This window comes from Acanthopagrus latus, chromosome 6, assembly GCF_904848185.1.
Source record: "Acanthopagrus latus isolate v.2019 chromosome 6, fAcaLat1.1, whole genome shotgun sequence".
Taxonomy (NCBI): domain Eukaryota; kingdom Metazoa; phylum Chordata; class Actinopteri; order Spariformes; family Sparidae; genus Acanthopagrus; species Acanthopagrus latus.
Window position 1 is genome coordinate 13,810,834 of NC_051044.1, and position 24,263 is coordinate 13,835,096.

General features: G+C 41.1%; 2 protein-coding genes across 4 annotated transcripts in view; both read left to right on the top strand.

Annotated features, from left to right (window-relative positions):
- Positions 1 to 135: 135 nt before the first annotated feature.
- On the top strand, positions 136 to 18,502 carry prdm2b (PR domain containing 2, with ZNF domain b). The gene is made up of 9 exons (XM_037101054.1): positions 136 to 354; positions 2,874 to 2,936; positions 3,029 to 3,146; positions 4,339 to 4,442; positions 4,677 to 4,829; positions 7,385 to 7,511; positions 10,747 to 10,851; positions 10,949 to 15,462; positions 16,879 to 18,502. The coding sequence occupies exons 3-9, from the start codon at positions 3,032 to 3,034 to the stop codon at positions 16,894 to 16,896; spliced, it is 5,136 nt and encodes a 1,711-aa protein (XP_036956949.1). The 5' UTR covers positions 136 to 354; positions 2,874 to 2,936; positions 3,029 to 3,031; the 3' UTR covers positions 16,897 to 18,502.
- A 4,138-nt stretch (positions 18,503 to 22,640) lies between these two features.
- The window catches only part of kaznb (kazrin, periplakin interacting protein b), a 123,570-nt gene continuing 121,947 nt past the window's right edge, over positions 22,641 to 24,263 (top strand). For all 3 annotated transcript variants that reach the window (XM_037101955.1, XM_037101958.1, XM_037101959.1), the window contains exon 1: positions 22,641 to 22,906. The gene's annotated coding sequence lies outside the window, so the exon portion shown is untranslated. The remainder of the gene's footprint in view (positions 22,907 to 24,263) is intronic.

Here is a 24,263-nt window from a genome sequence, read left to right on the forward strand (position 1 = left end):
ATTTGCCTTTGCTTTCTACAGACTTTCTTCTTTGCTATTCATGGACGCACAGATGGTACCAGCCCACAGGCCCATTATGCTCACACATGAATCTGAGCAAGGTACTTAATTGGCATGGATTCATGTCAGGCTGCTGCAGTGTGGACAGGACTGCAGGAGAGGAGACCAGGGAGCCTCGTCGCCTACAGAAAAAAAAAAACCCCTCCTGACTGAACATTGTTGGCTGTGTGTGTGTGTGTGTGTCTGCACGGGTCTGACAGGGCTGCCTCTCCCCAACTACGGTTCCGAGTTACAGAAGAGGCTTCTCCGACTCAAGCCCCTCCATCCGCCATTTTTCAGCAGATTTGAAAGCAGGTAGAGCACACACACACACACACACACAATCACAAGTCCCCGGTCAAATCAAGCAGGTAAGTGCGCTTGTGAGTAGCCTTAAATGAAAAAAAAAGAAAGAAAGAAAAGGAGAGAGAAAGAAGAAGAAGCAGCAGCAGCCTCCGACAGGCAGCATCGAGGAGGGAAAGAGAGAGAGAGAGAAAGGGGGAAGGCTGCGTGCAGGGAGGAGAAGGAGGAGGAGAAGAAGAAGAAGGAGAAGGAGAGAGGACGGTTTGTCTTAACAATAAACTGCATCCTCCATCCAGGCTGCTGCCTCACGGTGCACACAGCCGCTCGGTTCCTTCTTCTTCCCTGCACGCCTTTGTACAACTTTCAGCAGGCTGAGCTGGCTGAGGCGAAAACGCTTTTAGAAAGCCGCTTTCTTCTTCTTTGAGACGCACACAAACACAAGCACACACCCACAGTGAGAATCTGTCCATGTGTTGCTTTCTGAAGTTCAGCTATAGAAAGGGATTTAAACATGTCCGGTCACAACTCCAGCACCGGCGGGTCGTGGTGAGGATGATGAGATAAAAGTTGTCGTTTTTTGATTTGAAAAAGAAGGGATGTTGAGGCTTGAGCAGCACACATCTGTAGACACAAAAGGTTTCTTGTCTTAGCTTTTTGTCCATCTGCCTTTTTGAGGTGGTTGCATCTCCATTTAATCAAGTGAAAGATTTTTTTAAACAGATTCGTTAACTGTTGGGAATTTTATGTGTGTGTATGTTTTTTTTTAAAATTATTATTATTTTAAATTTAATTTTATTCTAGTGAATGAATTCAGTGTGATGTGTGAGCTCAGCCCCCACAGGACACATGTCAGCTCATTGTGTGCTCCTGAACAATTGGGCTTCTCTGCCAGCTGGGACAAGAAAGCAACTTACTAAAGCGTAGAAAGTGATGGAAGATCTGTTTTTGGTTTTTGTTTTTTTTCTCCCCTCGTCAATGCGAGAAAGCTAAAAGTTTTCGAATTCATTGGTTTGAATTTTCTGATCGTCGTTTGAGTCATTTTCTTAGAAACCTTCAGTCTCTCGAATGTGAGGATTTGTTTGGGTTTTTTTTCTTCCCTTTTCTTTCCTCTCAAGTGCATTTTAAGAACTTGAATAAGTAAAATGTCACCTTTGGACATCCGTAGAGATTATTCGGCAGTTGTGACAAAGACATTTATCCAGAGCCTGCACATGAACATGCACTGAAGCAGAAAATATAAAATACCTGTATGGCTCACAGTGTTTTAGGATCTTTAGCCATGCCAGATGCTGACTTTCCAAGCATAGTACGTGCCTGTGATGGAAACATTGAACAATCTGTTTTTTTCGTCAGTGGTTTGACGTCTCTGATCATTGTTTAGTCATTTTCTAAGCAACATTTGCAGATTCCAGTCTCTCTTGTGTACATGAAATGATTGCATTTCTAAGAACCTAAAGACACAAATTACACATCAGTTTCATCCAGAGTTTCATAAGCCTGTAACCCACTGATATATTCAGGTTCATTTCTTCCCCTAACTGTAATCTGCTGCTGCTGGAGTTGTGATCAGATGTTATTAAATTCCCTTAAACTGTAGTGAAAGTAAGCAAGAAAGCCACAAGTTGAAAGTAGCATCTATCACACGCTTTTGCCAAACTTCATGAAGTAAAAATCGTCTTCTGTCTTCGCAGTAAAACCACAGGGATCACTTGGCAGTCGTGACAAAGAGATGTCATCCAGAATTTCACACCTCGCAATCTTAAGAGAGCTGCATGGTTGTGTTTGATGCTGCACCTTCTCACGGGGGTCGTCTTCAGTGTTTTGTTTTTTGTTTTTTTTTCCCTGACAAGCCATTTAAATGATCACGCTGGGAAGTTGTCGAGCACTTCATATTTTCTGGCTTTTTTCATATGTATGAATCGTCGAAATAGTCTTTAAAGTAACCAGCAATCATGACTGGAGCCTCCACTGAGGACGCCGAGGTCGTGTACTTCTGAGACTATAGGTGTTTTAGGAACCTGGAGTGAGTTTTTAGACAGAACTACAGAAAAACTGACTAGTTTTAACCTAATAGATAAACAAATGCAGGGTTGATCAGAGTTTTTATTAATGGTTTTCTTGGAGATGGTGGACTTGGACTTGGTATTTCTAAAAGCCTGGCCACAGCCCTGTTCACACTGACAGTAATATTAATTACAGCCCTGTAAATAAATATATTGAACATGCCCTGTACCTGTGGTTGAATTTGCATGCTGCAGCCTTCATGACTCCAACACATTCAGCTCTCTCAGAGACAGAGACAGCTCTCTCTTGTCCTGAATGTGGTCAGGTCAGAACCACTATGGAAATAAGTCACAGTCGATGTTTTTATCTGGGCCGAGTTTCTGTTGTGTGCAAGGAAAAACGTCAACACTTGCGATGAAAGTTGTATTAGACAGTTGATATTTTCCCCTCCACTGAGATGCAGCTTGTAATGAGGTCACTGTGAGAGCGTCCATTCAAGTCAGCCTCCTCTTGCTCTGTATTTACAGTCCATGTGACAATGCTCCATTAAGACCTGGTGCCCACTGTGTTGAGGAACCCCACCTGAGCAGGTATAATATCTACAGCACTTCTTCCGGTTTATCAAATGAGCATATTACCTAGACAAGATTTTTTTTTTTAATGTATTTTTAATGTATTCTAGATCATGGCCATTACAAGAGGGACAGTGGAAACCCTAGATGAGATTCCAGCTCATGTGTGGAAGGGTTTGCCTGACTGTTTGAATCTCGGACCTTCTGCCACAAATCAAAGCCGTGTTGGTGAGTACACAAGCGTCTGTTCTGTTCGAGAAAAGAGCAACTTTGACAGCACCTGTAAGACCATTGAAAGGGGCTGTAACAATTTGCAGCCATTTACACGAATGAATTGCCTTTTTTATTGACCACGTGTGAGCAGACTGTTATGTGACATCAAAAACAAAACCCGAAAAAAAAAGCCTGTGGATGACTTGTTTAAGTCGTTAAGTTGACTCAGGTCAGATTTCTCACGACAGTACAAAAGATGTGACTTTATGTACGCTCTCGAGTGTCTCATCTCTCCCTCCCACTAACACAGAGCAGCAGTAGCTAACATTAGTTTATGACTGGCTTCCGGCGCAACACAGAAGTTCGACAAAGCCCCCTTTTTTTTAACGTGTTGATTTCCCATCTGTGCTTCATTGATGTATAACTTTTGTATAACTTTTGAAATGGCTGTTTTGGAAAATGGAGAACTTTAGACCCTCAGCTAATGTTGAACACACTTGACAAGGATCTAATGGTGTAAACAAAAAGCTAATGTCAAAAGGCTAACAGTATATTATACCATGCCTCACTTAGGCTACTCATGAAAAGTAATGCTTTACACTTGTTGAAGCCAGATCAAATACGATAAGGAAGAGGCAACGTTACATTTAACCTTCAAAAACCTGACAAACTGACCATGATGCCGATCACCTTGATCTCCTGTCGAACTTTAAGCCCACTGGAACATTTTCACCTACTTATCTCTTCTTTTGAAACTGGCAGGTTCAGGATAGCGCACTCAGCTTTGGACGATGAAGGAGGAGCGAAAACAGTTTATTCTGAAATAATCTTGTTGTCATAAACCTCATCGTGCCACTCCTGAAGATCTGTATTCTTGATTTATTTTATGTTTAGTGCTCACGGAGTACAACTTCTGCACACCTGAGGATCGACAGGTGTGTAGGAGAAGACCCAGCGCCGACTAAATCAGGAAAAGACCTCTCATTTCATTTGCAATTAAGTTTAATGACAACCATGTTTCGGTACTCAGACCTCCATTAGGTTATCTTACAAGACCTATTTACAACACACAACATTTTAAGTGCTAAGATATCATCCTAAGTAGAGCTGCAACGATTAGTTGACTAATCAACGTTGGTAAATTACTTCTACCTAAATCTCAAGTTTGTCTGCCATAAGGTGTTTCTCCTCATTCATCTTTTTTCAGGCGTCTGGGCCACGCAGGTCATTCCCAAAGGCAAGAGGTTTGGTCCATTTGTCGGAGAGAAGAAGAAAAGGTCCCAGGTGACGAGTAACGTTTACATGTGGGAGGTACGTCTCGGGCTGCTCCGCTGACCCTGAAATATTCACGCCGAAGTTTGTTACAGTCGACGCATGCCTACAGCGAGCGCAGCTGCATACTTCATCGAGTTCAGGAACATTAAAAAGCCTTTGTTATTACGTTGCAGTGACAAATGCTGCTGCTCACTGGTTATTTATGTTTGAGGTGTTCTAGAGCGATGCATGTATTTTTAGAACGTCGTCTTTTGTAAATGTGTCTCGTAGGTTTATTTCCCCGCGCGGGGCTGGATGTGCGTTGACGCTACAGACCCCATGAAGGGAAACTGGCTCCGATATGTGAACTGGGCACGCTCCAGTGACGAGCAGAATCTCTTCCCTCTGGAGATTAACAGAGCCATTTACTACAAAGTGTTAAAGGTAAGTCAAACACACATTCATAAAAGCCCGCAGGTGGCACAAGCGCAGGGCTAATGGACTGAAATAAAGTGAACAAGAGGACGAATGAAAACTCTAAGGAAATGTTGTTATGATCTGACAAATAGAATTAGGTTAGCTTTGAAAATGCTCTTCTTCCTCTCGTATTTGTATATCATTAGAAGCAGGCTGATGTAATAGTCCAGTTCATCACCACAAACTACAACTTCAGTGGTAATCATATTGTTAAATGAACACCTCACTGATTCGATCGCACCCGAGCCCTATTATCTTTTTAAAGGTGGAATTTATAAGTGATCACATTTAATTGTATAGCTTCGTCTTGTGAAGTGGCCACATGAACACATACCCCAAAGTCCTACTTGAGTTAAAGTCGTCATGTTTAAATATTAGTACCACATACAAATTGTACTTGAGTTAAAGGCTAAAAGCATCTGATATTAATGTGCTAGAGCATCAACATGATAGGTGATAGACAAGTTAACATATATTTACATGTATGTACACACTGTATAGTCTATGACTTGACTAATTATCCGCCTTGCTGATTATTGGATCCAATACTCTGCATTTTTCAGACTAAAACTCAAAACTTTTTTTTAAAAATCAGATTACTGATAAACAATTAATATGGAAATGTGCTCTGATGCAGTTCGCAAACTGTTACTATAAAAGTTGTTACCTAAAATGAAGAGAGTAAAATGAACAACATTTGCTCTAAAATCTTGTGGAGTGTAAGTATACAGGTGTAGAAAATGGGAAAATACAAGATGCAGTTTGATTTATTGTTTGTTTGACCCAGTTGATGTCATTCACCCACGACTAACCAACTGACTCTTGTGGTTCTTTTGGTTTCAGACCCACAGTCTGGGCTATAGAGCATAAACTTGTGCAAACTTCCTGCCATTTAAATAGTCGATGAGTCGGGCAGACGAGGCCGACATATTGAACTTGAACAACCCCTCTAACCCTGCAGTCTCTCTGCTAATGGGGGATGAAGAGGGGTGACGGCATCCCCGCCCTCTCTCCCCCTCAGATCACTTGCTGAGCACGTAATTCCACTTAAACTAGCAATAGAGAAGTTTTCTGCTTCAGTGTTTCATTTTGATTTAATGGATATGGAATAATGAAACTGTCAGTGTTTTAAATTGGCTCCCTATAAACCTATAATACCATAATAACCCATACCCCATAGTAACAATACAATTTGGTCTGTTGCCACTAGTTTCTTTGCGTCAACATTTCAAACAGCCAGTGATGAAATAAACCTAATTACAATGTACTTAAGTACAATTTTATGGTACTTTACTTGAATACACTACATTTAATTTGCATTCCGTATGATACATTTAGTTGCTGGTCACTTAGCAGATTCAGATTACTCAGTGTTTATAAGCTATTAACTGTGATGTCTTATCAATCAGATATTGGTGCTTGCGGGATGTTGTGTGAGAGGATGCTGCATTATAGAGAGCTTAAGACCCACGCCCTTCCATTTCCCCCCATGGGACCTCATTTCAGGAAAGACTTTGAATGGTAGTGAATAGAGAAAGACAAATAATGTTTTGATCCTGGGTTGAACTGTGCTATGAACTACACATATGATGTTTGTGAATTTTAAAAGATATTTTTTCAGAGTCAAGAAAGTCACAGTTCGTCATCATTACAATAAAACATCATCGAGTTTAGCATGAAACTGTTCAGAGAACTTCATCATCTCGCTCAAAAGCTGATGACACCAACATGGCCGCTGCCTCGACACAGGAAAAAAGTACTAACTGAAGTTAAAATGACAGTAAATCTGACCATATTGACAATGCAGGTATGTGAAAGGGTAATTTGTCAGTTCTGTGAGCTGCTGATATTCAGGACCAGCTCTAAAATGTTTAAGTTGCAGGTTGTGGTGACCGTTCAACGAGACGATGTCACTAACACGACTATCTCACGCTTATATTTCATTCATTTTGAGACTAACCACAACTTTCCTGACTTGGAAAAGTATCTTTTGAATGACAATAATTTTTTGAAAATCATGCGTTATTCAGGGCACAACTTCATTCAATACCATACAAAGTTTTAACAAAATAAGATCCCATGAGGGAAGGGTAGGGCCATGACTCCGGACATCTATAGCCAAAGTAGCACATGTTTTATTTATTTTATTTTATCTGCAATCTGATCATGGGGGCAAAATGTTTAACACCAGCCCAATAATCGGTCTATCCCTTGTTACAATGACACTTTGGCTTAAGAGAAAGATCTGAACACATCCTCCTCCACTGGTTAAAATTGTCTGAACACACATGCACCACTTCTGGTTTAACAGAAACAGTCAGCTTAACAACAAAAGTGGTTAAACTGACTGATTAATTGGAGGATAATACTGCAGTCTATGGTGAAAACACTGTCAAATTCCATACACCCCCCCTCCTCCCCACCTCGAGACAGATAAGATGCACAGTGGCCCAAATATCCCCCCTTGCCTCTCAGCAAGCCGGCCTGTGATTGGTGGCCGACCTCATCTCTCATTGTTGCAGCCTATCGGGCCGGGAGAGGAGCTGCTGGTGTGGTACACTGTGGAAGACAACCCCGAGATAACAGCTGCACTGGAGGAAGAAAGAGCCAGCAGTCTGAACAGGAAAAATTCACCCAGGGCGAAGCGAGGTGAGGCCTTACTTACAACTCAAAGATGACACCCCTGCTCGGCTTTAATCCTCGATGTGTGTGCCCCTCACACGCCCCGCTACATTTAGCTGCGGGTCGATTTCTTTTGCAGCTCAGTCGAAGTTGTAACTGGCGAGCTAGCTAGCTACACATGAAGGAAGGCTAGTGGAAGCTAGCGCTGGCGATGTGTGGGGCTTTTCTCTACTTTCATACCCGACCTAAAACTCGTCGCTGCGGGCAGACTTGGCTTTGAATAACGACCAGGAAGCACACTTGTCTCCGTAAAACACCCGAGTTTAGCTGTTAAACGAGTATTTGAGCAACTTTTTAGCAGCTTTTCCTCCTCTGGGTCCTGACGTTGTCGAGGATGTGACCTTCCTTGAGTTCCTAAAGCATGAAAGCCATCCATCGGCGAGCCTCTCTTACTTGGTGATGGCCTAGCAGGTTAGCTAACTAGCCACCTTCCCTGTCCAAATGCGGACTAATTACACCACAGGTGTTGGATAACAACCTAAAATATAGCTGTTGTATCTCGTGGATGGTGTTTAAATGTGCCTATAACGTCGCTGTGGGTCCAGAATAACCAGTTCATCGAGTTGACAGACTTGGTGTTGCATGCTAGCATGATGCTAAACGGCTAGGTCTGAACGCACGGACATCTCGGTGTACAGGAGCAGATGGCAAGCAGTCTGGAATGAATTATTTCTAAAAACTGATCATATCGATGATATGGAAACACAGTTAACACGGTGGCAGACATTATAATAGGTAGGACTTGTGTTATATAGTGTTATAGCTTCGTAACATTCATTACATCAGAGCAAAACCCGTTCAACTAAAATGACACAAATGTCACCTTTTGTTGTTGGTTATGTCCCCAATAAATACATGATAATAGAAGGTAGAGGTTTATTATTTATTAAAAGCAAGAAACGACTGGGCAGTTTGTCATAATTACATCTGTCAGTGTGAACTTTAGACACAGTGTTCAAATGTTTTGGACCATGTGGGTTTTTGTACGTGGGACCGCGAAGATGAGAACTAACAGATAATAATGTATATATTCAGTGTCTGCTATCTGATGTCATCTGTTGTGGTTTGTTTATAACACTTATTGTTTCACCTGTCTATCTCAAATCTTTGGCCTGATAGAGAAGCGACACTATGTAGTGTGCTGTAATGTATGTTAATGAACCTTGGGTAATAACACAAGAATAGGATGGTCTGATGCTTACAAATGTACTTTAGCCACACTGACTGTTTATGTATATGTAGTTAAGTTGACATATAAATAAAGACAGCATTCAGGAAGTGAAATACATCCCTGCAACTCCAAGAATACCTGTGAAATGAGGCAGAAAACAAATAAGAGCTGTGAGCCACATCCATTGAGTTTTTGTTTTTTCAGGTTTGTCATTTACAAACTGCTCAAAAAAGTTATTCTTTATTTCGTACAGAAAAGGCCTGTTATCTGAGTGACTCGACAGGCAGTCACTTCTTGCACATCATCTCTCTATACTGCAGTGTGATGGCTTTTGGCAGCACTGTGCAATACTGCAAAGTCAGCCTTAGTGAAGATAGCTAACATATCCTGCTAGCCTCATTTTAATATCAGGCACCATGCATGCTACCTAATGGATGTGTGCCAGAGTCATAGTGCTTTCACATAAAATGAAACAACAAGCTTAGGCTCCTAAATGCTATTGCAGTGAGATGAAATGTGTGTGAAGTTGTGTTGCTGCAGTAGACCATGCTGGTCAGATGACTGACCTGCAGCATGTGTTCCTCTGGTATGAATTAGGCTTTGTAGGCCAGGTCAGATGACCTTGTTGACACACTCCAATGATGAGGAAGTGCCAGCGAAGCCTCTTGAGTTAGACGACGCTTAGAAATTAGATGTGGTGTCATTTTATTTACCACCTGAGACTTGATTTATGTTATTTCTCAGATGCCTTATTTCAATTACAAATGCATGAAAAAGCCCATCAGTTTGAAAGCCTTTTGTGGCTGCAAGGTCGACTCACTCAGAGCTCCACACAAACTTTCTCTATTCACAGCACTTATGCTCTCTACTAGGAATAGACTATTATCATCAGGGCAGATATTCCACATCTTTTTGATTATTGTTAGGAGTGTTTTGTGTCTGATTGCCAATAAAATAAATACATTTAAAAGTGTTCTACTTTTAGCTTTATAGCAGCATCCTCTCTCTGTCTGTATTCACTACTCTACCAGTCATTAAGGACCTGCTCCTTACTGGAAATTTTAGGAGCACAGGCACAAAAATAAGGAACAGCACCTGAATAGATATACAACCCAACACCAATATTATCAGTGTATTACTTTTCTATTGTATTATTTAGTTTGATGAATTCTGCCTGTCCGTCTTAATGCACATTTTTGTTTCCACATCAGTGGACAGATAAGTGGAATCCCTTATGTTTTCTCTTGTGGTCTTCAGCTTGTTATTGCTTAACGTCCCCTTCACTTGAACACTGTTGTTATTTAACAGTTCAATTTAACCCTTGGATTTGGTGAATGGCAGCTCTTCCTTTGCAATGTAAAAGGTCGAACTGAATTCTGTTATAATTTCAGCAGACTTCTTCAGACTGCAAAATAGATTCCTGCCTTCAAAATGCTTTCAGCAGAGGTGCAGTGAGTTTTTAGAGTTTGAGGTCAGGTCAGAAAAGGTAGTTTTCCTTGCAAATGTTGGTGCCCGACTGAGAGCAGTACACACAATACAGGTGATCCTTTCTTTGCAATGTCTCAGCCACGTAAATTCGAGCCATACCTGTCAAGACGGAGTAGGTCTGGGACATTTTCCAAATGATACCACCTGCTGATTCCTTGCCTGAATTGTCCTCATCAGAAATGTGGGGCTGTAGTAGCACAGGAAGATCTGAATGATCTTTTCTTTTGAATAATTCGTGAAAGTTCTTTGACACCAAAGGGCTGAGTGAGAACAAGCTATTTGGTTGACAAGAAATATGTAAAAGAATTTGTTTTTTATTTGTATAGAAATATTAATTATCCTATTAATAATTACCACATTAATAATATACCAGATTTTTTTTAGCACATTGTTGAGGAGGATTTCGCTCATGAAATCTTTGTTGGAATTTTAAAAATGCGAGGATATACTCACTATACTGGTTTTCTACACTTTTTCCACACATTTGTAAGCCTGCTTTCTGTTGAGCCTGTTAAAAAGTGATGGGTGTGTTTGTACTTGCAGCCAGAAGAAAGCTGCTGGAGAGAGCCAGACAGGCTGGTTTGGGTGGATTCAAGGAAACCAGTGTAACTAAACCTACTGTCAAGGAGATGTGGGATGGGAGAGAAGGTACGTTTACTTGTCATGGATAACCAACATATCACCCAGTCTTTAATTGAAATTCCCCCAAAAAAGGCATAATTTGGCACTCATGAATTGTTTACAGGTCTGAAGGAGGACGATGAGAGGTCCTCAACCTTAGGGCCCTCACAGGAACTCCAGGAAACCCATCCCATTGGAAGCGCTGACCATAGGCATGTGGACAGGTCAGCAGTGATGACAGACAGGGGAAATGGGGAGGAGGAGGAAGAAGAGGAAGATGATGAAGAAGAAGAGGAGGAGGAGGAGGATGCTGTTGATGATTTGGAGGAACCAAGTGAAGTACAGCAACAAACTGCAGCTGGTTTCATGCAAAATAAGCAGCCTGGACCATCGCTGACCCGTGGTGAAGAAAGCCATAAGGATTTGCTGGGAAAGTCTTCCTCACTTGTGGGGCAGGAACCAGAGGTTGATCCTGATGTTGACCTTGACCCTGATCCCGATGGTGACCTAGAGGGTGATCCCCACGGAGAGTCATATCCCTGTCAGCACTGTGAGCGCCACTTCTCTACCAGGCAGGGTCTGGAACGTCACAATCACATTCATGCCATCACTAACCAGCAAGCACAACTGTTCAAGTGCCGCTACTGCAGTAAATCCTTTGGTTCACAGGTTGGGCGGCGGCGGCATGAGAGAAGGCATGAGAGCGGGCCTAAGAAAAGGCCTGGCTCTCTGGCTGGGACCGCCAGTCTGCTCAGTCCTGTAGTGCAGACTGATGCTTCAAGTCCTGACTGCACCAGCCCAACTAGCCACTACATAGCCATAGGGTCCCAGTTTACAGGAGGGCCTCTGCACAACTCTGAGATGCAGAGAAAGGAGTTAGGTCCTCAATCAGACCGTCCCTTTATATTGGATGAAAATGGAGAGTCTAAGGAACTCCATCCCTGCAAATACTGTAATAAAGCATTTGGCACACACACCAACATGCGCCGGCACCAACGCCGAATACACGAGCGGCACTTGTTACCAAAAGGAGTTCGTAGGAAAGGCATGCTGCTGCAAGAGGCATCAGTGCAGCAGCAGATGCCCGATGAGTCCCCCAGCACCAGCCCTCCGCCTGTCTACGTTCCCAGTGCGGACACAGAGGACGAGGCAGACAGGGACGATTACGCAGTTGACATATCCAAAAACATCTCTGAGAATCTGAGTTTCTACATCGACGGCAAGATTGTGTCCACCAGTTCGGTGAGCACCTGTGAGGTGATCGAGGTGGACTCCAGATCTGCAGCTCTGTTTGGTCTGGACACTGTCATCATCAGTCCAAATCAGATCAGTCAGGCCTTGAAGGTGGAGGGTAGGACGAGTACTGCAAAGCAAGTCTCCAATATTGGCCAGCCCGCAGCAAAACGAAGAACGTCTACACCCCCACTTGTTCCCAGCCTTAAAGTGGAGACCGAAACGGCATCTTTCACACCCCCTTCATCGTCTTCATCCTCAACATCTTCCTCATCTAACTTGTTAGTGGGAGGGCTGTTCCAACAAGCTGCAGATTCGTCAGCATTTCAACGAGAGAAAACTGTTTACCTCTCACCAAAGCTCAAACAGCTCCTCCAGACACAGGACATTCAGAAATCAACCATTACTCTAATAACAGAAAGCCATAGACTGGCCTCGCCTCTGTCAGTCACGCCACTGCAGGGGGCTTCAGGCAGGTTTAAAAGAAGGACAGCCTCGCCCCCATCTTCTCCACAGCTCAGTCCTGCATGTAAAACAGAGAGCAGCAAAGCAGAGGTGGTGAGCCCATACACCCTTAAGGTGCCAAAGCTGGAAAGCCGCAGTGCTTCACCTCCTGGAAGCCTAGATGACAAGGAAGATGGAGACAGCCTGAACCTTTCTGGAAATAATATGCATGGCCAAACGTCCTCTAATAGCGGCGGAAACTCCTGTAATCAGCAGCCCTTGGATCTGTCAAACTCTGTCAGTAGGAGGAGTGACAGCTTGAACAAGGTGCTTGGGGATTCAGCTCTTGATTTAAGCTTGCATCGTAAGAGCAATGCCGAGCCTGAGTTAAAAGCAAGTCCAGCACCACAGCCACTGATAAAAAAGAGGAAGCCTAACACGAGCATGCTTGAGAAGGTGCTGATGAATGAGTACGTGGGTCTACCTTTGCCAGGAGAGGAGGGCCCTGCGGCATTGGCAAGCCTGACTTGTTTTCATTCTCGGTCTCCAAATGTTGCATCAGAGTCAGCCAACCCATCTCCACCCTCTTTGACCCCTGTCACCATGAACCCCTCTTCCCCCGGTAGTTCCAGTGTGACCTCCCCTACCCCGCCTCCCCCTGTACTACCTACCATACCCTCTCCACCAACTATGCCTAGCTCTCCTCTTTCTCAGCCTTCTGACTCCTCTGCACTGAGACCTCTTCCTGTACTCTCACCAAAAATGTCTCCAAGATCAGTTGAATGCAAGTCACCGTCAGACTCTGAGGAGATTTTGTCAGCAGAACAAAATGAAGACGAGGAAGAGATCAACGTCCCTGAGCCACTGGACTCCCCGAAGACTCCACTTAAAGATCCCGTTAATTTTTCACCACCGTCAAGCCCTCCTGAACCAGAATCCGTAGATCTTCCCACTACAGATGATCTTTCTCTAGCTGCAACTCGCAACAGTCTGCTAAATGGCAAAATGAACCAAAACCTAGACTCTGTAACAGAGAAATCTCTTGCTGCTGTCTCATCACAGCCAGAATCCTCATCTTCCTCATCATCTCCTCCTCCTGCATCACATGATCCACCCCAGCCACTGCTTTCATCATCCCTCCCTCAGATTAAGATAAAAGAAGAGCCTCAGCACTGCGTAGATGAGCTGTCAGTCATGAATCATGGAACTCAGGATGGTGTGGAGTCTTCACCTCACCGCGCTGCTCCTGAAAAAACCTCAGAGGCTGAGGAAGTCGACTCGATGTACTGCAAGACTTTTGTGTGCAACGTCTGCGAGGAGCCATTCAACTCCATCAAAGAGCTCAGCGGACACATCTCAGAGCACGCTGTCGATTGGCCCTTCAAGTGTGAATTCTGTGTGCAGCTGTTTGGTGATGCCCCGGCCCTGCTGACTCACCGGTCAACACTACATGGGGTGGGCAGAATCTTTCTGTGCTCCGTTTGTTCCAAGGAGTTTGCATTTCTCTGTAACCTCCAGCAGCACCAAAAGGATCTGCATCCGAACGAGACATGTTCACACACAACTGTGGAGAGTGGCAAGCTTAGGCCACAGAACTACACAGATCCATCCCGAGCCAAAGAAGAAAGCAGTCTGTCATCACCAGCGCCAGAGACAACCGATGGAGCTGCTCCACACAATGACTCTGATCTAGCAAAAGAAGAGTGTGATGTTAATGGTAATCATGCAGAGGAAGGAGCAGTGGCAGAGACAGAGGACCCCAATGAGGAGCTGTACACTACAATAAAGATCATGGCCTCAGAAGGAGCGAAGCCTAAAGTCCCTGATGTCCGCCTTGGCATTAATCAACACTACCCCAGTTATAAACCACCCCCATTTCCTTATCATAGCCGTTCCCATGCTGGCTCTGTGGCCTCGGCTACTAACTTCACCACCCACAACATACCACAAACTTTCAGCACTGCCATTCGCTGCACCAAGTGTGGCAACAGCTTTGACAACATGCCCGAACTGCACCAGCACATTCTGGCCTGTGCCACTGCTAGTGATAAGAAGCGTTACACCCCGAAGAAAAACCCCATCCCCCTCAAGCAAATAGTGAAGAGTCCGAATGGTGTGGTGTCACCCTCAGCTGCCGCTGCAGGCCAGAGTGCTTTCCGTAGAATGGGTCAGCCAAAGAGACTTAACTTTAATCAAGATACCGGTAAAACAAAAATGAGTGCCCTTAGTAAGAAGAAAAACCAGCTGGTCCAGAAGGCAATTTCACAGAGAAATAAAGCTGCCACTTTTTCAAGGAAGGCTTCTGTTAAGGTAGAGGAAGAGCAGCCCTCTAATGTCTGCCCTCACTGCAGTCGAGCGTTTACTTACCCTGCAAGTCTCAATAAACATATGGCTGTCAGCTGTCCCATGAAGCCTGTTGTTAAAAAGGGCAAAAAAGGCCCCACAGAGGTGAAAAAAGAGGCAGTTTCTGTGGTAGATAAAAACATGAATCTTAGGAAGATGGAGACACAGCCTAAACCTCTGGGAAAGACCCGAGCTCGTAGCTCTGGAGCAGCAGACCCTGAACCCTCCCAGCCAGGTAAAGGAAAAACTGCTGCTACAGTGGGCCGACTCAAGAGGCCTGCATCGTTCCCAGTACCAGTTTCTGCTAGCAAAAAAACTAAGAAGGGCCATGCTCAGTCTCTACCTCCCACCCCTTCAGCCCCGGACACTCCCAGTGACACTGCACAACCACGGCCTGCCATGAGAATGCAGCGTATGGGCAAAGAGGCAGCGCCCAAAAGATTAGCAGAGGCAAAATCACCACCACCGCAACAGCAGAAGAAAGAGGAGCGATTCTCCCTTCGAACACGGGACAGAGTAGGTGGTCCAGTCACCAGGAGTTTACAGAAGCCCAACACAGCTCCTGCTGCTGAGATGAAAACTGAGGAACCACTGATTCAAGACCCAAAAGAGACTCAGGTGAGACTTTGTTTCTCTTGTGTTGTGTTTTGGTACATCTTGATTGGAATCAGTAAATTGGCTGTTTTTTTTGTTTGTTTTTAGAATATTACAGCCCTTGCATGTATGTATAGATGGTTAAAGGTTTTTAAATGTGAGAATTTGGTGCTTTTCATTGTTAGTATTGAACAACTACTGTAAATATCACCTGGCGTTTGGACTATTCGTTGGACAAAGCAAGACACTCTAATGACCTCACCTTGGTCTCTGGGATTATTGCGATGAATACTTTAATTGTTTTACAGTTAGTAGTAAATTAATTGTCAGAAAAAATACTTTTTGATGAAATGAAAATAACTTTGCAGCCCTAGTGCTGTGTCATCTGCAAGTAATGTCACAAAGAAAACATGAAAAATGGTTGCAGTATATGTGTCCTATATTCCTTTTATAAAATGGGATGTTAAGACTACTGCCTGACTGAAACTGGATTTTTGAGGCAGAAACAGATTTTAATAACTGTGAGCTTTATGAAAAAATTACTTATAGATATTTACTTTTTTACAACACATCGACACGTCATTACTTCCATGAATGCAATTTGGATGTACTATTGTTAATATTAATCATGTATCTTGAGAAAAAAACAATATGTTATCATGCACTATTAAAACATAATTATGAATATTATTTTTCATATCTGTCAATAGATCTCTCTAAAAAACAATTTGAAAAACAGCTGGGATAGCACAAATCAACTGCTCAAAGCTTAAAACGGAGCAGGTTTTTATTTTACTCATGAAGATTAATACTTTGGACAGATCTTGTTTTCACATTAGGGTGATACGTGTGGTAAAACAGTGAATAATGAATCAAATTTGTTTTACAAAGCTAAATGTTAAATATATATATTGAATGCTGAAATTGGTATTTTCCTCAAAAATCCAGTTTCAGTTGGGCAGTTATCTTAACATCCTGTTACATTTAAAGCGATTTTGGACACATGGATTTTAAATGAATAAAAAATGAATAAAGCTCAAATCAAATTTTTAAGTTATTTTTGTAATACTACGTGCAGATCACACAGATCTAGGACAGCAATTATTGCTGTCATTTTTTACTTAAGTTTCAGTTTTCATCATTCATCATTTTCTCAATTGATTGTTCGGTCTGTGAAAACAATAAAAGTAGTTATCACAAATTTCTTAGAGCTCAAACTGAAGTCATTAAAATGTCTTGTGTTGTCCAACATGCAGTATAACACCCCAAAGATGATTAGGTAACAATAATGTTAAGACAATGCACCGAATTCTCACATTTAAAAACGTATTGCCATCAAATCTGTGCCCCTGAGAGTTGCAGATGCCAATCATCTGATTGACAAATTGCCTTACCCACGCTGTCCTGTGTTGCTCACCTTGTGTGTCATGTGCGTTTCAGGAGGTGCTGATGAATTGAGCCATGTGGACTTTGTTGAGCGCTTCTTCCTGGGAATACCGTGCTCACCTCTCAGGCAACGCTCCGGACTAATCAAGGCATTGACGGCACTGAGGTCGATCTTTTGGTGATTGGCTCGTTCACTCAGAACAAGTGAAGTCTGCTTATCTCGACTGCCTTCTGCTGGATTTAAGGAGGGAACTCTTTTATCTTCCATCTGTGTTATGAACTGAACTGAGCCTTGATTTTTAGCCAGCCTTGCAAAAAAAAAAGAAAAAGGAAAAAGAAACTTTAAATGACAATTAGTTAATATATACAAAGTGAGTCATTACTTGACCCAAAACAGTAACATTAGGGCTCCGTTATGTTGGGAAGCTGATATATTGCAAATGGCAATCACGTATCAGTAAGGGTTAGGGCAACTTGTTTATTCTTTCGTTCCGTTTTTTCCCCATTTGGTTGTTTAGATTTTTTGATGTTTCCAGAGTCTCTTAATGCATGTGCTGAATAGAGTATAAACTAGATTATGCCAATTTCCATGTCTCCTCCAACAGGCACCTATTTCAGTTAATACATGATTTGCAAAGTATGTATGTTTGATTTAAATTCCTGTAGTCATTATATTGTAGAATATAATCTTATTGGCATATTTTTGTTTGGGAAACAAAAATGAAAATGGCAGTTGGTTTACTGCAACAATTGGTCCTCAGGAACACTGTATATGTGTGTGGTAAGTATGTGTATGGTTGGATGTGTGGCCTGACAGCTATTCCTTTTGGTCTAAATCTCAACTATGTCTCATGTTTTTACTTGCCGACTATTTTTGTTTATCTGACGTTAGCAGGTAATTCCAGTTGTAAAATTATGGGAATTATGTTGTAGTCTCCTTAAAATAATGTCCGTCTTGAAAAGAATTTTGTAATATCACTCATTCAGCCCAGTGTTCATACAGCACTTTAAAAAAAACAAACTGCCAAGATTTCGAGCTGAATCAGTAAGATTGGCTTAATTAAACGTTGAATAATGGAATGTATTCAGGTCTGTTGCACTTTGCAGACCTTTTACAGCCTTTCTGTCACTTAATTGGTTGTCTCCGTTCAGCATTTAGACACACAAAAATGACACATGAACCAACAAAAATGCATGATTATTACTCTAATCCTCAAATGAATGGAATGCCGCAGTGTTCTGTATTTCCTTTGTCCGTTGTAAGAGGACGTGTGAAAAGTTGTTTCATGTGTCGTTTTTTTTTTTCTTTGAAGAGCCATGCCACAGAAACGTAACTGAAAGGACAAAATCACCTGTTTTCTGTGATAGATTCAGCAAGACTACCAATGAAAAGCTTCTCATTTTCGGTATCATGCTCCCCCCCACTCTTTTTCACTCTTGACAGTATCCAGTTGCGTGACGGAGATAGCAGGCAGTGCTTAAACGCTTGTAGCATGTTATGGGAACGTAAATTGAACAATATGATTTGAAGCTAATTTATATTTCCACAAGAAATCTTCATGTTTTGCCTTTCAGCATCAAGATTATGTATTTAAGGATGAACAAAGACAAAAATCCCTAATGACCTCAAGTTAAACATTGCTGTAATTGACATAATAAAAAAAAGTTTTTCAATTTGTGTAATGTGTTTGTTTTGTTTTTGCTTGCGTTTTAGATGTGGGTATAAAAACAGAAACACAAATGAGAAGCTGAATGAGAGGAAATGGTCTTTTATGGTAATTTAACATTTCAGACTATTTTCCACACAGTACGTTTCTTTTCTTAATGGGGAAAAAAGCTTCAAGTTCATGATTTAATGTATTGTGTATTTGTATTTTGTAATAGTTCATTGATTAGGTAAACATCAAGAATTATTTCTTGGCCATGGAGATCGAATGTGTGATTAACCGCACTTAAAAATGGGTCTGAGTACTTGCAGGCCATTTTATTCACCAAGACTTTTTTTTTATATATCTATAATGAATGTCCCTGTCATTACAGCTGTAATAAAGTTTCCCACATTACATTTGCTGATTGCCCTCTCCACTTACAGCCTGTCAGGGTCCTGCTGCATTATGAAAAAACTTCAATTTTATTTGAATTTGATAGAGGGTGGTGCTTAACACAAATCAGATCTGAAGTTGCAGCCTTTTCTCCGCAGGTTAGAAAGCTGCCACCAAGCAAGCCGTGGCCATCGTCGCCTTTCTAGTTGTACTGAGATCTGCATCTATTTTGGGAGCGGTGCACTTGTCAGGAAGGTTGATATGTGAGTCATACAGCACCTTAAATTCTTCGGCTGTGTAGCTTCAACATGGAAAAGGGAGCAAATTGTGTGACAGCAAGCGGTTTGTTACTCAGATTTGTGCTTGCAGAGCTTTACAAGGACATCCCATATAAAGGGATAGTTTTTTTTAATATCAATTATGAAATCAGTTATACTTTGAACAGCTTAATTATGTAAAATGTGATGCTTTCACATTTATATGTATTGGCTCGGGACCAAATCGTAGCTCAGTGTCTTCTTGCTTTATCTTTGGTTTCTGTGCAAAAGGCCACTATCCTATAATACAGTCATAAATCACAGGAGAGTCAGTGTCACAAAGGCAATAAAAATATGACTTGTTCTGTATTATGCATTGTTATTCCTAACAATGTTGCGTGTAACATTTTTGTGATAATCTCGCAGCTTCTCATTTATTATGTCAGGCATTAAGGGACAAAAGCACAACAGACAGCATTCAGTTCAGGTTATTTTAGTCATAACTGTATGTAATGTATACACATACAGATAATGACAAAATAACAGCAGCAAAAAATATACTTGACATATGAGCAGCTCTTATTTTAGTTCTGTATTCATGAACAAAATAGCAAAAACACAAGAAGTTGGTTCTCAGTCGTCAGGTCATGGTGAATCTAGGTGCTGTATCATAGGCAACTGAAAGAAGTCCAGTTGCCTACATTACAGCACCTTTCTTTTCTTTATGTTTGACCTTACCCTTGTTCATACTGGCATCTTATTTCAAACAGCCTCTGAATACAGTTAGAAAGCAAGATATTTTGAGCATTGTTCATTATCCACGCAGTTTTAAAATCACCTATATCACCAAGTTTTAAAGTGTTTCTGAGCGCAACACAACTGTGTCAGACACAATGTAGGTGCTGACATAAACAAAACTCGTTACGTCATAACCATGTTATGTGTTAAAAACTTGTATGCTGAAGTAAACCTGTATGTTACAAAATGCACATCATCATGAGAAGGTAGATTGAGGCAATATGTATGTGTATGTATACACACACACACACACACACACACACACACAAACCTAGGCTATAGAAAAGCTAATTAAGACAAAACACAGCACAAGAGGGCCAAACATTAAATACTTTAGTATTGAAACAGCTTTATCAGCTTAATAATGTAACTGTTTCTGGAACCAGTGTTGAGGAGAGAAAAGTGGTTTATTAGCCTGGATAAAAGACCAAAGCATTTCAATCACTGATGCTGCGTTTGTCTCCATGAATATCTCTCAAGGTCTCATCTGGCCTGCGTTCATCCGTGGAGATTATTTTAGTCCACACCTCATCCATCACACTCACACACGTTAATGAGCTATCAAGCCCACCGGACGGACGGTGTGCTACAGATACGTGCCTCAGGCCCTGGAAACAAACTCCGAGAGCTGAGCTGTCCTGTGGATGGGATCCTCACATAACACATGGGGTTATCATGGTGATGGATGGGGTCATGAATTAAACGCAATCTGTATGTTGGATTTGATCCACAGGCCGGAGTTTTCTTTATTCAGTGGGGTGGGGAGATGTGTTTATTTGCCCCCAGTGCCATGACGGTATAGTTTATAGCTGGAGGTAGTTTATGGGTCTTCAGCTCTGTGTGTGTGTGTGTGTGTGTGTGTGTGTAGGGGTGGGCTTCTGGAAGAGTGCTGCACCATACTCATGCTGTCAGTGTGAAATATCACTGCACTCTCTCTTGATTGCTGTGTATGGTGCCTCAGCCCTATTCATAAAAATGCAATTCCATGCAGCTCTGTGGCTGGCCTGACGAAATAAACTACGATACACGAGAGAGGCAGATTTAAGGTGTAGAGGAGCACTGAGGTTGCTTCGGGGGACTGGTACTCAATTACCACATGCAGAAGGTTCCGGAGAGGCATCTGTACGTGAAATAAGACTCAGCTCAGGACTAGAGTGTGCTTACGGAATAGAATATCACAACTTATTTCATTATATAACATGATGTCAGGAATGTTACTTTATTTTTAGTTTAGGGTCATTCTACGGAAATATCAATGTTTCCGTCCCTAGCCTTTACAGATAAATTACATTAATGTTTCATATTTCATAATAAAAGCTTATTCGAACAATGACTTCCTCCATCAATTGGGCAACTTTACTTTTATTAATCAGTTACTTAACATTCCAGATAACTACTTGTCCCTACAGTCATGTATAGAAGAAAGTGCTGTATTTTGAGTTCAAACCCATGTTTTTCTACCATTCAAAATGCAATAATGTGTACATAACTAACTATCAATGTATGATTGAAATGACATCAAAGAAAAATAATCCAAAGTAACCATCCCTATGAGTTGTGTCACTGGTGTTCCCATATGACAAAAATGTATTATTTTGAAATAAAAATCACACTGATGACATCACTTTACTTCCTTTGACATATTTCCTAAAGATCTATGAAGGATGGACATAGTCCACTTTTTCTTTGCAGTTACACAAACTTTCCACATCTTTTCTACAGATTTCACATGAAGCTTTTGGCCGCCATCTGGTGTGACCTTCTTTATTAGTAGGGAATTGTAAAAAGGTAGAATACGAATTGATTAAATAACACGATTTATGATTGACAACCTGTGGTTTGATTCTACATGTACTTAGCAACCATTTTGTAACATGCATTTTTCATTAATGTTGTCAGTGGAGTTACTTTCCTTATGGGTAACACCTGTAAAGAAAAGGAAAAAAGTCAGTAAGCCTTCATTCAGTGTATTTTTTGAGTCATCTGGTTATGGAATAACTTGGTGTCATTTTAGATGTTAAAAAATATAAATGTTGGCCTTCCAAACGTGGATGTTTCTGTAGAATGACCTTTTAACTAGATATCTGCTGAAGTAAAACATTATGTATCTCAATGTATTTGTTATTTTTCACATAAACTGGATTATATAAATGGAAACTACACAAACTGGGAAGATTATTATATTTCTTAAAGTGTAACTTCAGAAGTGTGTCCTGTTTTATGTGTAGTCTCAGCCAACAGGAACCTCACCAGATCTTGTATTACACTTTTTCATCACTGCAGAAAGGCTGACGTGCAAAACACCTGTGGATTAAATTGCCATGATTTATGATTTATTACCCATCACTTCATTATTGTGTTGTTGTTTTTTCTGGAGAAATGTATTTTTTGCTTTCACTGAATGTAACAGGGATCTCTGTTCACAGTCTATTTGATTCATTTGCTTATCATTTCGATCAAAGTTTATATTCCCAAAGCAAAAAGACCAACAGTTTTCAGCAACTAATTTCTTCTTTTTCTAAATGAATATACAGTGACTGTTACATTCAACATAACCTCTACAAGCTTCACAAGATATTTTTTATTAGTCACCTGGCTGGGGTATGATTGTAGACAATGTACAGAAGCTGTTCAAAAAGACACTTTTGTTTCAATAAAGTTGTCAAAAAAACACAAAACAAAACAAAACAAACAAAAAAAAAAAAAAAACGCAGGCGGGTGAGAAATTTATACCGTTGGAGACGAATTAATGCAGACTAACGTCTTTGGTTGGGGTGAGTTCAAACAAGATATTCAAGGGCTGTTGAATTAATCTTTAAGTTTAATAACACATTTTAAAGATAACCAAATAAGTCAGTCTACAGTTACGCTTGAAGCTCTGTGAGGCAGAGCTAAAAGAGACAGGTGGTTCGGGATAAATGCTAACAGCAGGATGCTAACATCAGGATGCTACAATGGCAATGCTAACTTATAGACGTTAAGCAGGTAAGGTTACTGTTGACCATGTTCATCATGTTCATAATTTGATAAGATTGACACTGTTGGGATATTTAGCCTTTGGTACAATATTGATATTTCATTATCAGTCAATGTCCCTTGGTTAAAAGTTGTGTCACAGTATAGTTAATTGTTACCTTGATAAATGTTAGAGTGATACATGATAAATGTCCCAGTCACAAATTCCTGATGTCTTCAGTTGGTTTGTTAGCTTGTCTGACCAAAAACTCGAAGTTACGCTAATATAAAACAGAAAAAATCTTAATGTTAGAAAAATGAAACATCTTTTTGGGGATGTGTATGTCCCAGTAAAATAATTCAGAAGATAAAAAGTCCAACCCAATGTCAAAATGCTACATCGCTTTATGTTGTGACTTTACAGTTTTTAAGGTCAGGGGTGTCACTAGGAGTGCAAAACATCCAGGGCTTTAGCCTCACAGACAGTATTGCGTCAGTTACCTTGAAAAAGTAATCTGATTATTGATTACTCCTTTAAAAACGTAACTTAGTTACTTAATGGATTACTTCTTTTTAAAAATAGCTAAGTTAGGTTACAAGTTACTTTATTAGTTACATTCAACAGCTGCCGACAACATCCCGCCACCTGCTGTGCTGCGACACCAAATGTTTCTTTAAATTTGATGTTGTGAATTTGAAAGTAGTGGCAGTTTTGATAGTACCCCTGTTGAAAAAAAAGCATAGACCACCAAAACGCAACATATGCTGGTCTTGATGGTGACCAGTCACTAGCAAGACCAGCATATGTTGTGTTTTGGTGCTGGTTTTAGTGCTGGTCTGTCTACACCTTAATATTATCATCCTTAACTGACATGAACTCTAAATATTGACTGTATTTCCAGCTAGAAAGCGTGCATCTCTCTCCTTCCTCCATTGTTGTTTGTGTCGCTGTGTGGTGTTACATGAGAGTTGTCCTCATGCTGAAAACGTGACTTTTCTCATACGTGACATCACTCCCTCAGACGCAAGAAGAAAGCAAAAATATATATTTTTACTAAGGAAAATGACAAAAATTATAGTAACGCAAAGTGCCTTGAATAAGTAACTTTAATCTGATTATTGGTTTGGAAATATTAACGTGTTAGATTGCTCTTACTTAAAAAGTGGTCACTGCCCACAGATAGAGTCTTTTGTTAACGGGGGTCTGGGGATATCTCCCCTGGGAAATTTTGAAAATTGGGCTGTTAAAAGATGCATTTCAACGTAGTTTGAGAGGGAAAGGAAGGCCAATCATTGGGGTCCTCATCGTCATATTTTAATGACAAATAAAGCCAATTTTCCCTCATGATACGTCTACTAAGTAATGTTTACGTTAAAGATATTATAG

Bases quoted from the DNA above. Each gene is read 5' to 3' on its own strand.
- prdm2b (XM_037101054.1), top strand. From the start codon at position 3,032: ATGGCCATTACAAGAGGGACAGTGGAAACCCTAGATGAGATTCCAGCT. The intron at 4,443-4,676 runs GTACGTCTCGGG...TGTGTCTCGTAG, and splicing joins GTAACGTTTACATGTGGGAG to GTTTATTTCCCCGCGCGGGG. The intron at 10,852-10,948 runs GTACGTTTACTT...AATTGTTTACAG, and splicing joins GATGTGGGATGGGAGAGAAG to GTCTGAAGGAGGACGATGAG.